This window comes from Ovis aries, chromosome 14 (assembly GCF_016772045.2).
Source record: "Ovis aries strain OAR_USU_Benz2616 breed Rambouillet chromosome 14, ARS-UI_Ramb_v3.0, whole genome shotgun sequence".
NCBI classification, from domain to species: Eukaryota; Metazoa; Chordata; class Mammalia; order Artiodactyla; family Bovidae; genus Ovis; species Ovis aries.
Window position 1 is genome coordinate 16236599 of NC_056067.1, and position 17235 is coordinate 16253833.

The 17235-nt window shown below is 40.1% G+C and overlaps 2 protein-coding genes across 2 annotated transcripts in view; one reads left to right on the forward strand and one right to left on the reverse strand.

The window, feature by feature from the left end:
- ABCC11 (ATP binding cassette subfamily C member 11) overlaps positions 1-5101 on the reverse strand; it is a 98238-nt gene extending 93137 nt beyond the window's left edge. The window contains exon 1 of the mRNA XM_027977814.3: positions 509-5101. The gene's annotated coding sequence lies outside the window, so the exon portion shown is untranslated. The remainder of the gene's footprint in view (positions 1-508) is intronic.
- LONP2 (lon peptidase 2, peroxisomal) overlaps positions 1-17235 on the forward strand; it is an 81527-nt gene that overhangs the window by 2180 nt on the left and 62112 nt on the right. Inside the window, exons 2-6 of the mRNA XM_004014972.6 lie at positions 5844-6078; positions 7689-7820; positions 9030-9152; positions 10647-10810; positions 13806-13900. Coding sequence (XP_004015021.1) covers positions 5844-6078; positions 7689-7820; positions 9030-9152; positions 10647-10810; positions 13806-13900 — 749 coding nt within the window. The remainder of the gene's footprint in view (positions 1-5843; positions 6079-7688; positions 7821-9029; positions 9153-10646; positions 10811-13805; positions 13901-17235) is intronic.

Consider the following 17235-nt stretch of genomic DNA (forward strand, 5'->3'; position numbering starts at 1 on the left):
CTAGCTGAGGCAAGTGTGCTCATGGTAAGATATTTTTGATTACTCGTGGATACACTGTGAATTTTGAAAGTAGAGTTAGTCGTGTTTCAGTTTTGAGTGACTATTTGTTGGTATGATTCTGTCTGAATTAGCCTCCTTGGAAGTAATCCACTAATAATCAGATGAGGTGTAACGTGGTTCTTGCTGTTCTTATTGCAGCTTTTGTTTTAAATGAGTAGCAATGTTAAAGTTTAATCATTTAAGTTAGAAAACCGACATTGAAAATTCTTCACGGAATTTTAGTATTACAGAGACCCACCAGACCATCTCGTTATCCTAGAAATATTATTTGCTACTTGAAAAATCTATGTAGACTGTGTTCCTTAATATTAGGTTCCAGTGTCTTTTTTTCCAATTGAGCTTTAAATGCTCTTATTTTAAAAAATTAAAAGAGCTTTAATAGTACAAGTATTGAGTTACTTACAACATTGTTCTGTTTCAATGCGCAAATCTGCCCTTCCCCAGTTACCTGCTTTTTCAGATTGTAGTAGGACCCCAGAGGCGCAGCGAGGGCTTTGCTCCCGTCTCTTGTTTCCTTTAGACCATCCAGGAGACAGTGCCTTGGTCTTCAAGGAACAGCAGTGATCATTTGTTTCCCAGACTCTTTGTCATAAAGTGGCAGGGTCGGATGTTGACTTACCTGAACCACTTCCTTAACCATGTTGGACAGTACAGTCCCTTTTCTGCATGTTGATGTGTAGGCATGTTGCCTACTTTTGGTTAGCCCCAGTGTAGAACTTGGCTCTCATGCCACTGCAGGGCCACCCTGCTTCATCAGACTGTCTTTTTAGTGACTCCTCAGAAGCTCATTGTTTTCTTAATGAAAATGGACAAAAATTAAACTTCCCTGCACAGTGTTTTCAGACATTTGAGATGGCCATTTGAGATGACCCTGCAGTCTTCTCCCAGTCTTCCAGTCTTCAGCATACCTGCCTTCCTTTCTTCATAGTACTGATTGCTCAGTCCCTCTTCATTTTGGGATACTTCATCTCTGAAGTGAAGTGACGTGAAAGTCACTTAGTCATGTCCGACTCTTTGTGACCCCAAGGACTATACAGTTCATGGAATTCTCTAGGCCAGAATATTGGAGTGGGTAGCCTTTCCCTTCTCCAGGGGATCTTCCCAACCCAGGGATTGAACCCAGGTCTCCCGCATTGCAGGTGGATTCTTTACCAGCTGAGCCATAAGGGAAGCCCAAGATTTAATCTCTGGTGGGAGAACTAAGATCCCACAAGCCAAGAGGCCTGACCAAATAAATAAAGTTTAAAAAAAAGTGAAAGAAAAGAAAAAAGCAAGTGGTTGGCAAATAGACCACAGCTATCCTTGTCTTCATATTCTAGCAAGGTTATGCTCACAATCCTTCAAGCTAGCTTTCAGTACTGTGAGAACTGAGAACTTCCAGGTGTACAAGCTGGGTTTAGAAAAGGCAGAGGAACCAGAAATCAAATCGCTAACATCCATTGGGTCATAGACAAAGCAAGGAAATTTCAGAAAAACATCTACTGCTTCATTGATTATGCTAAAGCCTTTGACTGTTTGGATCATAAGAAACTGTGGTAAATTCTTAAAGAGATCGAAGTATCAGACCACCTTACTTGTTTCCTGAGAAGCCTATATGCAGGTCAAGAAATAACAAAACTGGACACCAAACAATGGACTTGTTTCCGAATTGGGTAAGGAGTGCCTTGAGCCTGTATATAGTCACCCTGCATATTTAACTTCTGTGCAGAGTACATCATATAAAATGTTGGGCTGGATGACTCACAAGCTGGAGTCAAGATTGCCAGGAGAAATATCAACACCCTCAGATATGTAGATTATACCACTCTAATGGCAGAAGGCAAAGAGGAACTAAATGGCCTCTTAAGGGTGATAGAGGAGAGTGAAAAGGCTGGCTTAAAACTCGGCATTAAAAAAACGAAGATCTTGACATCTGGTCCTATCACTTCATAACAAATAGAAGGGAATAAAGTGGAAACAGCAACAAATTTCATTTTCTTGGGCTCCAAAATCACTGCAGACAGTGACTACAGCCATGAAATTAAAAGATGCTTGCTCCTTGGAAGGAAAGCTATGACAAACCTAGACAGGATATTAAAAAAGCAGAGACATCACTTTGTCAACAAAGGTCTGTATAGTTGAAGCTATGATTTTTTCCCAGTAGTCATTACAGATGTAAGAGCTGGACCATAAAGAAGGCTGAGTACCAAAGAACTGACACTTTTTAATTGTGGTGCTGGAGAAGATTCTTGAGACTCTTGGACAACAAGGAGATCAAATCAGTCCATCCTAAAGGAAATCAACCCTGAATATTCATTGGAAGGACTGATGCTGAAGCTGAGACTCCCATACTTTGGCCACCTGATGCAAAGAAACAACTCATTGAAAAAGATCCTGATGCTGGGAAAGGTCGCAGGCAGGAGAAGGGGGCTGCTGAAGATGAGATAGCTAGATAGCATCACCAACTTAGTGGACATGAGTCTGAGCAAACTCTGGGAGATGGTGAAGAACAGGGAAAGCTGGTGTGCTGCAGTCCATGTGGTCACAGAGCGTTGGACACAACCTGGCGACTGACCAACAACAAATAAAGTGCTTGGGCTTCCCAGGTGGCTCAGTGGTAAAGAATCCACCTGCCGATGCCAGAGAGGTGGGCTCAGTCCCTGGGTCCGGAAGATTCCCTGGAGAAGGAAATGGCAACCCACTCCAGTATTGTTGCCTGGGAAATCCCATGGGCAGAGGAGCCTGGCAGGCTATAGTTCATGGGGTCGCAAAAGAGTCGGACATGACTTTGCATCTAAACAAGAATAAAGCTCATAGTAATAGAAGAAGTAGATTATTTAGAAAGATGACTAAGTTGATATAAACCCTATGTATCATAGTTTGATCATGGTTAGAAGGAAAGTATTAATTGAACATTTTGTTTACTTAATACCGATTTTTATATGTAAAACCTAGAGCCCAGCATACAATACAACTTGTCTAAAATAGCATTAGGGGCCTACCTGGAAATCAGGTGGTTAAGACTTCGCCTTCCAGTGCCTACAGGGGTATCCGGTTGGATCTCTCGTCAGGAGCTAAGCTCCCACATGCCTTTTGGCCAAAAAAAAAACTGGAACATAAACAACAGAACCAATATTGTAACAAATTCAATAAAGACTTTAAAAATGGTCCACATTAAAAAAAAAAAAAAATCTTAAAGAAAAATAAATAACATAAATGCCATCCTTCTCCCCAGAGCTTTTACCCCAGATGTCTTTCACTGAATAGTCTATTTCTAGCCATCTAATTATTTTGCACATCAAGTTTCTTCTTTAAAAAGGGTGCATTCTTTTTATGTACCTTTTGGGGTTTTTTTGGGGGGGGTCTGTTGTCAACTACAAGTGATTTAAAGTAAGAAATAATTCACTTTGAAAACCCCTGTATATTTTTTCTTACTAGAAGGACAAACATAGTATAAATCCAACTTAATCACTTTACTGTTTGGAACAGCTCCTTTCACAGTTAGCAAAACTTTTATTTGCTTTGTGAGAAGACTCATTTCTGGTTTCTCTTCAGTTTCTAGTTTGTTAACCCCTGAGGCCAGGAATCCAGTTTCTTATCTGTCAGTGTTTCTTATAAATGGAACTGTAAACATTCTGCATTGTGTAAGCTTTGGTGGTTGTCATCTGCAGTGAACTACAGTCTTCATTAGTTTCTAGTTCAGGTCCAGCTAACTCGCTCAGGCAGGAGAAGGCAATGGCACCCCACTCCAGTACTCTTGCCTGGAAAATCCTGTGGACGGAGGAGCCTGGTGGGCTGCAGTCCATGGGGTCGCTAAGAGTCAGACACGACTGAGCGACTTCACTTTCACTTTTCACTTTCTTGCATTGGAGAAGGAAATGGCAACCCACTCCAGTGTTCTTGCCTGGAGAATCCCAGGGACAGGGGAGCCTGGTGGGTTGCCATCTCTGGGGTCACACAGAGTCGGACACGACTGAAGCGACTTAGCAGCAGCAGCAGCAGCAGCAGCAGCAACTCGCTCAGGCAGGTTTTCAGCAAATGGGAGATAGAACCTACTGTTGGATTAGCGACTGAAGAAAAGCAGCTGCAGCACAAGATCAGGTTTTTGAAGTCCGTGATGTTTTCTTCTCCCCACCAAATTATTTCCCTGATTTTTTTGGTTTCACTTATTATTTAAGTCAAGTTTTATCCCCTGTCCATGAGGTATGCCCGCAAGGATGGTAAGGAAATATATGCATAACTCGCAATAAACTGAGTGGAGTGGCCGGGGGAAGCCGAAGGTTGCAGGTTATATATGGAATGCATCACGTACAAGGAAGGAGGCAAGAATGCTCTGCGGCTGGAAGTGAGTGAGCTCACTGAAGTGTGTGCGCATTGTCTGTGCCGTCAGTGTGTTTGAGATGGGCAGGTTTAATATCCCTGTGTCACCACTGTCCAGCGTTGAAAGCGCTGAGCACTCTGGTTTTAGTTTCTTTTCTGTAGTTACAACCTAGCCTGTGGCTCAGGGGAGAAAATCTGAGTGTAGATGGCATCTGCAAGTCACCTCCGAGTGGTGATCTTTCTATTTTGTATTACTGCAGCTTAGTTTGGATGAGGCTTCCTTCCTGTGGATTGGTTTATATGCAGCTTGGTCAGAATTGAATGATAAGGAGCTGAGGCTTAAATGACTTTCTAAGGCTGAGGCTTATAACTTTCTATCAAGTGTTAGGTGTGGTGATTACCACTTAGAACTAGGTTTACACTTTCCTGAGGTCTAGGTCTCTGACGAAGTCTCCTCAGACCACGAACAAGTGTGGCCTCTGCTGTTTAGCCCCATATTTAGAAATTCAGAATTCAAGGGCATACATGTTAATTCCCAGATTTGATGGCAGTTTTATAGATTGATTATGTAAAAAAACCTGGTTTGTTAGTAGAAACGCTGGTTGGAACAGGGATTACTTAGGTCGGTTTACATCATACTGATGTATTTAAATCTGCTTAGAATGCGAGTGTGTGTGTGTGTGTGCGCACGCGTGTGTGTGTGTGTGTGTGTGTGCGCCCGCTCAGTAGTGCCCAACTCTTCGCGACTGCTTAATGCTAGTGTATATTCTGATGAACGATTACCTCATTCCCAGCTGGCAAAATTAATTTCAACTATAAATCTCAACAGCTTTTACGTTTTTATGTTTAAATAATCCAAATGCTTAGGAATTTCTGTCTAATTCTTAAAACATGTAGTTAGAATGAGACGGCCCCATAGCAGGTGGTAGGGACTTAACAGACCGTGTTGTTGTTACTGTTTAGTCATGTCTGACTTTTTCGATCCCATGTACTGTAGCCCTGCCAGGCTCCTCTGTCCATGGGATTTCCCAGGCAAGAATACTGGAGAGGGTTGCCGTTTCCTTTTTCAGTGGATCTTCTAGACCCAAGGATTGAACCCAGATCTCCTTCATTGGTGAAAAGAAGTGAAGTGAAAGTTGCTCAGTCATGTCTGACTCTTTGTGACCTCATGGACTATACAGTCCATGGAATTCTCCAGGCCAGAATACTGGAGTGGGTAGCCTTTCCCTCCTCCAGGGGATCTTCCCAACCCAGGGATGGAACCCAGGTCTCCCACATTGCAGGCAGGTTCTTTACCCGCTGAGCCACCAGGAAAGCCCAACAGACAGTGCACCGGATGCTAAATTAAACAGAGAAATAGTTCATTTGCACTTTAGATGTTCTTTGCTTTTTAATGAATTTCTCAGAAAAGGCAACCCTTTGAGGTGAGCTTCTGCCCTGCCATACCGAGCATTTGTAATGCTGACATTCTTTGTGTTTTTCAGGATCGGGACAGCTGCGCTGGCAGTCCAGGTTGTGGGCAGTAACTGGCCCAAGCCCCACTATACTTTGCTGATAACAGGCCTGTGCCGCTTCCAGATCATACAGGTTGTGAAAGAGAAGCCATATCCTGTTGCCGAGGTGGAACAGTTGGACCGGCTAGAGGAGTTCCCTAATACCTGTAAGACTAGGGAGGAGCTCGGAGAGCTATCAGAACAGTTTTACAAATATGCGGTACAAGTGAGTTGCTTTTAGTGTTTCCTTGAAATTCTCTTTTCTTTGGTTTCTTTGTTACCATAAGATGTGATAAATTTGTTGAGTGGTGAGTGTTCAGGCAGTGTGTGCTTAAAAGATTTAGTGATATATTGATTTCAAATTGTTTTTGTCTGGGCTTGTATCTCAGTCTTTCTAGGACATGCTAGCCAACCCTTTCTAAAATTTTTCCAAAGAGTGTTTCTGGAGCTTTTACATTAAACATTGGACTCCTTAATTCTAGGTTTGAGTTTTTTTGGTTAATTCTCAATTGAGCAGAAAGCTTCTCCCCTCACCCCAAAAGCATATACTTTTATGCTTTGATTCCCTACAGATCTTCCTGAAGTATACTACAAAACATAGTCTTGTATGTTCTCTTGATGTAACCCAGTCACTAAGCTGGATCTGTGTGGGACAGGCAGTGTCTAAAGGCCTTGATGATAAACTCAGTTCCTCTCTTGGACATAGCTTCATAGCTTTTTTCTTTATGCTTTACTTCTCCCCACTTTGAATCAACAAAAAGTTTTAAATATGTAAAGATTTTATAATGACATTCAAGGAATTTTTATAACATCACCACAGTTATACCACCATCGTGCAAAAGGAAAGGGGAACTTTATCAACAGCCCCACTGAATATCACAGTTACTGAAAGCTTGCCTGGAGCTTGATCTGTCTTAGCTCCAGGCTATACCCTAGAACTTGTTTTTTGTGTTTTTTGTGTGTTTGTTTTTTTTTTTTTTTTTCAAAAAATCATTCAGTCAGTGCTCAGATTTTAATTAATCCTGTGTTCTACAAAAAACAGTATTTCAGCTACTGACTGGTTAACATAATCAGCCATGTTAAATTTCCAGACTTTGATCATTACACTCTGTAAGAGAATACGTATCCTTATTCTTAAGAACAAGGAAAATAGAGAATTTTGAAGTGAGACTCAGGGATGATCACTCAGGAAAAGGAAGATAAATTCTACTTTCCCCTTAATCACCTTCATTCCTAAATAGCGTATTCACTTACTCTATTTTCCTGTTGTTCACCACACTAGAAATGTGTCCCTTCAAATGCCACATCAAGTGCAAACACCACAGGCTGCGAACACCTGCCCTACACACTTTCAACAGTCAATAGTTTCTAATCAAGGTCCTGATGTCTGCAGTTTATTCTTACATGTTTAGCAATATTTGTGTGTTGTGAGTGTGTATAGAGTGGGGGAAAGAGAAAGCAAGTGTGGCAGAATGTTAACCGTGATGAATTTAGGGGAAGTTTGTTAGGGGAAGGAGTTTCATTATACTACTGCAACTTTTCTATGAATTTTAATTTTTTAAAATAAAATACTAAAATCACTGATGTATAAAACCTTTTATAAACATTATTATTACCCACTTTCGAGTCATTGCTTTTCATTCCAATTGACATTTTAACAGTACTTCTCTTTTCCTTTGAGTCTTGTAAAAATGCCTGGACTCTTAATAATCAGTGATGGTTCAGAAGCAAAGACTTTCTTTGTGACCCAAACTTAAACCTGTATGACAATTTGATTTTTTAAATTCACAGATAATGCCCAGTTTTATTAAAAAGCTGTTTTTTCTCCCTTTGTAGTTGGTTGAAATGTTGGATATGTCTGTCCCTGCAGTGGCTAAATTGAGACGTCTTTTAGACAGTCTTCCAAGGGAAGCTTTACCAGACATTTTGACATCAATTATCCGAACAAGCAACAAAGAGAAGCTCCAGGTCAGTGTTCCCCTCTGGAATGCCATGCTGCTTTGTCACTTATTCAGATCTAGGTAGTAAGTTTTGCCTTTCAGGTAAGTGATACTGGAGACCCACAGAAGTAGTTAAGATACATTTACACTTAAATTGACTTTAAAGTGATTGCTTTACATTTTTGTATACCCAGACAGTTCTTGCATTTGCATGATCAGTACTGGTAGTTTGTTAACTTAACGGAAAAAATTTAAGTGAGAATGACTTTAAAAATGTGGAGCTGTGACCTTTCCCTTGTATATAATAAGTCTGCATTGTTAGAATTCTTCGAGTTTCTTACAGAAACCGCAGCTATGATGTGTTAGCTGTGATTTTTTTTTAATGATTTTCAACTTCTATTTGTTTAAAGTGAAATGAGTTTAAAAGACACTTGAAAAATAATTCAAATGTGGATTCTTAGATTTGAATGTCTTTTCTCCAAACTATTGGAGAAGGAAATGGCAACCCACTCCAGTACTCTTGCCTGGACAATTTGATGGATGGAGGAGCCTGGTGGGCTACAGTCCATGGGGTTGCGAAGAGTCGGACATGACTGAGCGACTTCACTTTCTCCAAACTATAAAAGTTTTCCTGTACACTTATTTTTGTAGTATTTTTAAGCGATCTGTTTTATTGAATCTTCCGAGAACATTAAACTACCTTCCTTATTTCATCACTTTATTTAATGCTTAAGTCTAATAAATTATACTAGCCAGTGCAACTAATGCAGATAGGTTGTGTTTAAACACAAGAATTTGGTTTAGCTGATAGGAGCAGAGAAGGCAGGAGTTCTACCGCCTGACCTAGCTTGGGCTTAGCAAGGGCATTGTACTGAGGAACCAGAGAGTGTTACTCACTCAGATCATTCTTGGAGGTTGGTTAAAATGTTCCTAGACTCTTGTATATGTAAAAATTCCTGGGAAAGAGTTGACATAAAATGTGTTTTGTTCTTGCTCTTGGAACAATATCTTGGCTTCATCTTTTAAATAGAAACTCAAGATACTATTATTCTTATTTTTTTTTTAGGATTCTGGTAGTTATGTCAGATGACCTTGCTGATAATTTGGTTGTGTTAGCCATAATGTAGCTGTGAATATTGAGAGGCGTTATCTTTTTTACTTAGCAGTTTAAGTCATGAGTCTTGACTGCCTTATTTCTGGAGCACGTATTTCTGAGAGAGATGCTGTAATGTTTCAGATTTTAGATGCTGTTAGTCTGGAGGAACGGTTCAAGATGACCATACCGCTGCTTGTCAGACAAATCGAAGGCCTGAAGTTGCTTCAGAAAACCAGAAAACACAAGCAAGATGATGATAAGCGGGTAAATCCTCCTTTTAATCCATTTCTTGAGGTTCTTTAGTTGTTTTTGTGTGATGTAAGGTTCGATTGTTTTCTTTTCTTTTTTTAAGAAAAAAATCGGGGGAATAAAGAAAGGAACAAAGAAGAGACAAGTTTGCTGTCTCTTTCACCCAAGTTACTGATAAAATTTTGAATTCTAGTTTGTTTCCCGCTGCCCCTTCTCCATGTTGGGGTCTTTTTTATTTTTTCCTTTTAAGCATGTAGACAGTTTCTCATGTTTTGTTTTGATAATCACTGAAAGGGATAGTTTACTGAGCCATTTCTTTTTCTGCCAGTGTGTGATGTTTTCAATATATTAAAAATTAACAAATAACCATGATGACTGTCTTTGAGTATGATTTTTTTCCCACTGCATACAGTATTTATTAAGAACATACCACAAAATTATTTCCTAAAAGGACTGACTGAATGTGTTGTGCCATACTTTGGCTTTTTAAAAATTATTTTGTACTGTTTTAAGTTTTTGACTTGACTTTTTTTGTTTTAACTTATAAATATTTCAGTTTTCATTTGTATAAACTGTTCGTCTTAGTTTAATATTTCTGTTTTTATAAAATTATATTTTTGCTGTTTTATGTTTTTAACTTTTATATTTGACTGTATTAAATAGGTAATTTCATAAGTTAAATAAATTCTAAGGCCTTTAAATTAAATGCCAGTATATCATTTTGCTCCAGGAACAGCTAGAGTTGATTCATGATATTAATGAGTTGAGTTGAGAATTTCAAAAGAGTAGGTGGTGTTTAAAACACGGTAGAGAGTCACGGAGAAGGAGAGCTTAAATAAGACCGTTTGACTTGGCAGAGACTGTTGGGTTTCAGGGAACAGTTTCAGCACACTGGAGACAAAGTCAAAGTACAAAGTACAAATTATTAAGTAACCAGCAGGGAAGGGAAGTGGTGGTTAGTGCCTCTGGTTGGAAAAGCAGAACATCACAAGTGAAGTAAGTAGTATAGTTAATTGGAAAAAACCATAGATAAGTTAAAACGTTTTGAAAGGTGGAAGACTTTTCTGCTTGTTACAGATGAAGAGAATAGAGGCAGTAGCGGAAAGGTTAATGATGTTAAAGAGAAACTTTGTATTGTAGGGAGAAAATGGAATTTATTCAATTGCCAAATGATGAGTAGTCATTAAGTACATCAAGAAAATAGCGGCTGCAGTAGTAGCTCAAGAAGAGACAATTCTTAGATGTTTTCATTATTACTAGTAGCCAATTTCTTGAATCTTTTATTCTCATGCTGGTAGTGTTAGCATGTGTGGAAGAATCACGTGCATCTCGTCTTCATCTGCTTTTTAAATTCTGCTCCCTCCATATGTACATGTGCCGCCTCCTCATCATTCTGAACTTAAGTTCCTAAAGGTTTAGACCGTACCCGTAAAAATGTCTACTGCCGCTCGGTGCTTCGTCCCCGGTTTATTTGGGCATGCAGTTTTTCACTCCTGCTTTATCTTGTAGGTCATCGCAATACGCCCTATGCGAAGGATTACGCATGTCTCAGGTGCTCTAGCGGACGAGGATGAGGATGAAGATAACGATGACATTGTCATGCTGGAGAAAAAGATACGGACATCCAGCATGCCGGAACAGGCCCACAAAGTCTGCGTCAAAGAGATAAAAAGGTAGGTTGTAGAAGCTGTTCGTTCGTTAGGATTTTCATTTGCTTATTAATGTTAAAAACTGTTGCTCATAGAGGTGAATCTGCTACTCTGTGTTACAAAGCTGATCTCTTGTTTCATAGTCTTCTATCTTTCTCCTTTCCCTTATATTTATATAGTCACAGACCACTCTATTCATCTTACCTTTCCACTGTTATCGCTTTATCTCTTATATTTCTTATGTTATGGCTTTCCTAATTCTCAGGTTGTAGTGGTGATCTGTGAAGTGCTTTCTTTTCTTTGTTCCTCCATCAAAATCTGATTCTTAGTACTCCTGAATCAACACCGTGGTCAGCATTTTCTTTTTCTTGAATGCTGAATATAATAAGTGGTATAACTTTTCCATCTACTGTATGCTGTCAAGCACAGTCACTATTGACACTGCCTTTTCATAGTCTTAAGGCCATACTTTACTTAGAAATAATGTTTATTCAGTTATTGTGTTCTTTGCACATCACTGTTTTCATCCTTAGATTAGAAACTTTAGGAGGCGGGGACGATCAGTTTTGCCTTTGTACAAGATAAAAGTACAGGGGACCCTTGCTGACAGAATAGGGTACATGAGTTGATCACATTTTCTGGATAATCTCAGGGTTAAAACCAATTTTTCCTTTCCATACTTACAACATTCTGACTGTACTGCATTTTTTTTATGAGTGGATTGTAATCAACCTAAATGTATGCTCAGAAACTAAAGATTTGACTTCTGAGATGCACAGTTAGGAACATAAGTAAACGTCGTTGAGATATTTTACAGTGACTCTGACATTAGTTAATAAATGCGGAACATCTGTTGTGTACAGAACACTTAAGCGCTGCATATATTATGAAAGTTGCATTATTTTAATTAAATATCTGATGAGCTGACTTTCTCTCTGATACAGGACAATATGTAATTATCGTATTATACATCATTAGGCACCTAAATAAATCACTGGGTAATTGACTTGAGACTCTCCGTATGAGATACAGATATTGATAAGGCCTTACATATTTCAAGGATAGAATCAGAGCGCTAGTTTGCAAGTATCTGTTTAAAACAAAATAATCTTTTTATTAACTAGATTTTTATTAGGTTGATACAAAAGTAATAGTTTTGGAACACATCTTTACTAATCAAAATAGGAACCATTACAATCAACACATTTTTGCCAATGAGAAATAAGTTTGCTTACTCCTATAGCAGTAAACTCTGTGCTTTGAGATTCAGTGAACTCTTGGAAAGCATTTTCAGCCTCTTGATGGTTGTGGAAGCATTTTCCCTGCAAAAAGTTGTCAAGATGCTTGAAGAAGGGGTAGTCGGTTGGTGAGAGGTCCGGTGAATGCAGCAGATGAGACAAAACTTTGTAGCCCAGTTGGTTCAACTTTTGAAGCATTGGTTGTGCAACGTGTGGTTGGGCATCACTGTGGAGAAGCATTGGGCCCGTTCTGTCGACCAGTGCCAGCTGCAGGCATTGCAGTTTTCAGTGCATCTCATTGATTTACTGAGCATACTTCTAAGATGCAGTGGTTTTGCCAGGATTCAGAAAGCTGTAGTGGATCAGATGGGCAGCAGACCATCAGACAGTGACTATGACCTTTTTTTGGTGCAAGTTTGGCTTTGGGAAGCGCTTTGGAGCTTCTCCGGAGAAGGCAATGGCACCCCACTCCAGTACTCTTGCCTGGAAAATCCCATGGATGGGGGAGTCTGGTAGGCTGCAGTCCATGGGGTCGCTAAGAGTCGGACATGACTGAGCGACTTCACTTTCACTTTTCACTTTGATGCGTTGGAGAAGGAAATGGCAACCCACTCCAGTGTTCTTGCCTGGAGAATCCCAGGGACGGGGGAGCCTGGTGGGCTGCCGTCTATGGGGTCACACAGAGTCGGACACGGCTGAAGCGACGTAGCAGCAGCAACATTTGGAGCTTCTCGGTCCAGACTCTGAGCTGGTCATCGCTGGTTGTCATCTAAAACCCACTTTTCGTCACACATCACAATATTACTGAGAAATGGTTTGTAGTTGTTGCGTATTTCAAAACTATGAGTTTTTTGATTTGCAGTTAGCTCGTAAGGCATCTGCTTATCAAGCTTTTTTACCTTTCCGATTTGATTCAAATGCTAAATGACCATAGAATGGCTGACGTCGAGTTCTTCGGCAACTTCTTATGTAGTTGTAAGAGGATCAGCTTCAATGATTGCTCTTAATTGGTCATTATCGCCTTCTCATAGCTAGCTAGCCATTACACTCCTCATCTTCACAACTCTCGTCTCCTTTGCAAAATTTCTTGAACCACCACTGCACTGTACATTCATTAAGCAGTGTCTGAGCCATATGCGTTATTGATGTTGTGACTTGTCTCTGCTGCTTTAAAATCCATTTTGAACCTGAATAAGAAGATCAGAGAATTTGCTTTTTGTCTAACATCATTTCCCCAGTCTAAAATAAACAGCAAGTAATGTCATTAGCAAAAAACATAGAAATGCACGTTAAAATGATGTATAACATAACTGCATTTATTAAGAATGTATTCCAATGTCAAATGGCAGAGTTCAACAATGCAAAAACCACAGTTATGTTGAAAAGTGAAAGTGAAATTTGCTCAGTCTTGTCCAACTCTTTGTGACCCCATGGACGGTAGCCTGCCAGGATCCTTTGTCCATGGAATTCTCCAGGCAAGAGAACTGGAGTGAGTAGCCATTCCCTTCTCCAGGGGATCTTCCCAACCCAGGGACCGAACCCAGATCTGCATTGCAGGCAGATTCTCTACTGCCTGAGCCACCAGGGAGGCCCCAGTTACTTTAGCTAAGTTACGGAAGCTAACAGTTACATTAGCATCAGCCTAATAAAAACGTTTTCAGATCTGTTTAGCCAAAAATGCATGATATATCTGACCAAGAAAGGGAGATGCGCTTGGTTTTTCTGTTTCACAGAATTTTTCTGTGTCCTGAACAGGTTTGCTGTGTATTCTTTCCCCACAGGCTCAAAAAAATGCCTCAGTCAATGCCAGAATATGCTCTGACTAGAAATTATTTAGAACTTATGGTGGAGCTTCCCTGGAACAAAAGTACAACTGGTGAGTGCTCAGATAACACTGTTCTTGCAGGCTAATTGTCTCTCAGGAAGCTCGAGCAAATTCTGCTGAAATACTCCCCATTGATTATCTTTCTGTTGTAGTAGTTCACGACGTAAACTGTTTAGAGACTGAACTTGTGTCACAGGTTTTAGGAAGTAAAGGAAAAGAGGGTGCTGCGTAAAAGTGCCTTTTGCCTAATTCTGGAGAAGGTAGGATTTTCTGTAATCGGTGAATATGTATTTCTCAATACCAATAGTCAGTCAGACAGTAAGCTTTGTATTTATGTACTCTTTGCCAGGAGCATAGGAAAACAAAACAGTTTTGAGGTAGTTGGCAATAAGTGCCAAATAAGTACTGCTGCTGCTGCTGCTAAGTCACTTCAGTCGTGTCCGACTCTGTGCGACCCCATAGACAGCAGCCCCCCAGGCTCCCCCGTCCCTGAGATTCTCCAGGCAAGAACTAGAGACAGCAAATCTTTTATATTTTCTAAAGGAAATAATTATGTATATCGACAGGATAACAGTAAAACAGTTTTACCATTGAAAGTTTGTTTTTTTCCCACTAAAACTATTTAAAGAGTTTAATTTCTTTTTATCTCTCCTATCTTTGAGTAGTTTTTTATCTACCAGGAGGATTTTATACCAGTTTTTTTTTTTTAATGTATTTGTTATGTACTTTCTCTTGGGGTAAGAAATATACTCAGTTGTCTTTCAGAATTTTCAGAATCATTTTATTTGCATTGGTTTCTGTATTTGGACTCTCTTGTTAAATTTACATATAAGGTTTATTAAGCTCAGCAGTGGGTTGATTTCCTGAACTAATTTTGGCATAAGAATTGTTGAGTCTTGAGAAGATCAGATATATTTTCCTGGCTAGTAAAATTCTTACATTTAAAGCAGTGCTAGAAATTTTGAGAAGTGTTAGCCTCAAAACACATGTTTATGCCCCATGTAAGGTATGCCATACATACTAGATTTCAGAATGCTGAATTTTTAATATTAAAGACTGTTTTTCTTAAAAAATACTTTCCGTTAAATCTACAGAGGAGCATACTCTCTGGTATTGAGAATTCAAAAAAAGCATTTTTGTCTCAAAGAGGGCCTAGAACGAAGCATATTTGTGTTATATTAACTAGGCAAGGGCAGTATTAAGGTTAAAACAACCCTATTTGAATTTTTTTGGTAGACTCACTTAGTGGATTTATTAATGTGTATGGCTAAAATTTTATATAAATGGAGTGATTTAATATGTGCTCCCTTTTTTTAAATTCTTTTACTTAGCATAATTACTTTAAAGCTCATCCATGGTACTGCATCTGTCAGTAATTGGTTTATCCATTTAACAGTTGTTGGCCATTTGGGTTGTTTCCAGGTTTTGAGCAACTGTATATAAAGCTATGTTGGTAAATGTATTTCTAAATTTACTTCATGTTTACATTCATGACAGTGTATTGCCTTCTGGTTGATGATGTTTTATGAAATAAACTGAAGCTGAATTTCTTGGTTTAATTCTTAATTCAACATTTTCTGGAAATGCCATAGTAAGACGACTGCAGGGGGGCACGTGTTCCCATTGAATTAGCCCCTGGCTGTCCCCTGAGCAGTTTGAGTTCTGAGGTCCATCTGGATCTAGCTGGGCTATTAGGAAATCCCGTTTTGGTTCAGATGGTCTTCTGTTAACTCCTAGCTCTGCAGCGCCTGCTCTGAAGCGAAGTGGCCCCATTCTGTGAGATTTGGAGCAGGCCCTGAGCACTGTTAGTATAGCCCCGGGGGAGAAAGTGACGTTGCAGTTTAGTGCTGTCATGTCATCTGCATGAAATGAGATGCCTTACATTTTGGTGTGTTTTTGACAGGATTTGTGTCATTCAGTTCAGTCGCTCAGTCATGTCCGCCTCTTTGCGACCCCATGAATGGCAGCACGCTAGGCCTCCCTGTCCATCACCAACTCCCGGAGTTCACTCAGACTCACGTCCATCGAGTCCATGATGCCATCCAGCCATCTCATCCTCTGTCGTCCCCTTCTCCTCCTGCTCCCAATCCCTCCCAGCATCAGGGTCTTTTCCAATGAGTCAGCTCTTCACATGAGGTGGCCAAAGTACTGGAGTTTCAGCTTTAGCATCATTCCTTCCAAAGAAATCCCAGGGCTGATCTCCTTCAGAATGGACTGGTTGGATCTCCTTGCAGTCCAAGAGACTCTCAAGCCCTGGCACTCCCCAAGAGTCTTCTGCAAGCCCTGGCAATCCCTAGCTTGTCCTCCATTTCTAAAACTTTATAATTTAAACATGTCACTTAAATGGAATCATAAGGTATATAATTTCATCACTTGTATGTGGAATCTAAAATATGATTCAAATGGACTTATCTGCAAAACAGGAACAGACTCACAGACATAGAAAACAAGCTTACAGTTACTAAAGGGGAAAGCAGGGAGGGATAAATTAGGAATTTGGAGTTAACAGATACAAAGTCCTGTATTAATGGAGTCTAATTTCCAAGCCCTGTTATTTTCTCTCTTGACAGTAGGGCTAGTGCATGATGTGAAGCACGTCTAGATAACTTGGTAACACCAAGGCTCTTGTTTTGAAATGTTGGTGTTCTCTTGGTAATGTTTTGCTCTGCTCTAGGATTTATCTTAACTAATGACTTATGAGACATGCAGGGTGCGTATAGTATAATGACCTGTAGATACAAAATTGCAGGTTTTACTGTTTGCTGTTAGTAACCTAGTAAGTTGCCCTCAGCTTCCTCCCCTCCCACACTGGTCCTATTTGTAAAGTGAAATTAATGACTGACTAGGAATTTTTGTCAGGTTCATACAGTGTCACTTGGAGAAGGCAGTGGCACCCCACTCTAGCACTCTTGCCTGGAAAATCCCATGGACGGAGGAGCCTGGTAGACTGTAGTCCATGGGGTCGCGAAGAGTCGGACACAACTGAGCGACTTCACTTTGACTTTTCACTTTCATGCATTGGAGGAGGAAATGGCAGCCCACTCCAGTGTTCTTGCCTGGAGAATCCCAGGGACGGGGGAGCCTGGTGGGCTGCCGTCTATGGGGTCGCACAGAGTTGGACACAACTGAAGCGACTTAGCAGCAGCAGCAGCAGCAGCAGTAGCAGAGAGTTGAAGGCAGAATGTTTACTTGAATGCAGAGTGCTAGCTCCAATTCTTTACTGAAATAACCAAGAAAATATAACAAAGCAAAGCTTTTTTTTTTTTTTTGCAACTCAGAGTTTCTGTTGGACGTGTGTCAGCATTAGAGCTGCATGGCACTCATGTGCCCATCACAAAAACACTTTGCATTGTTCACCATCTCAGTGGAGAACTGAAGATGGATAA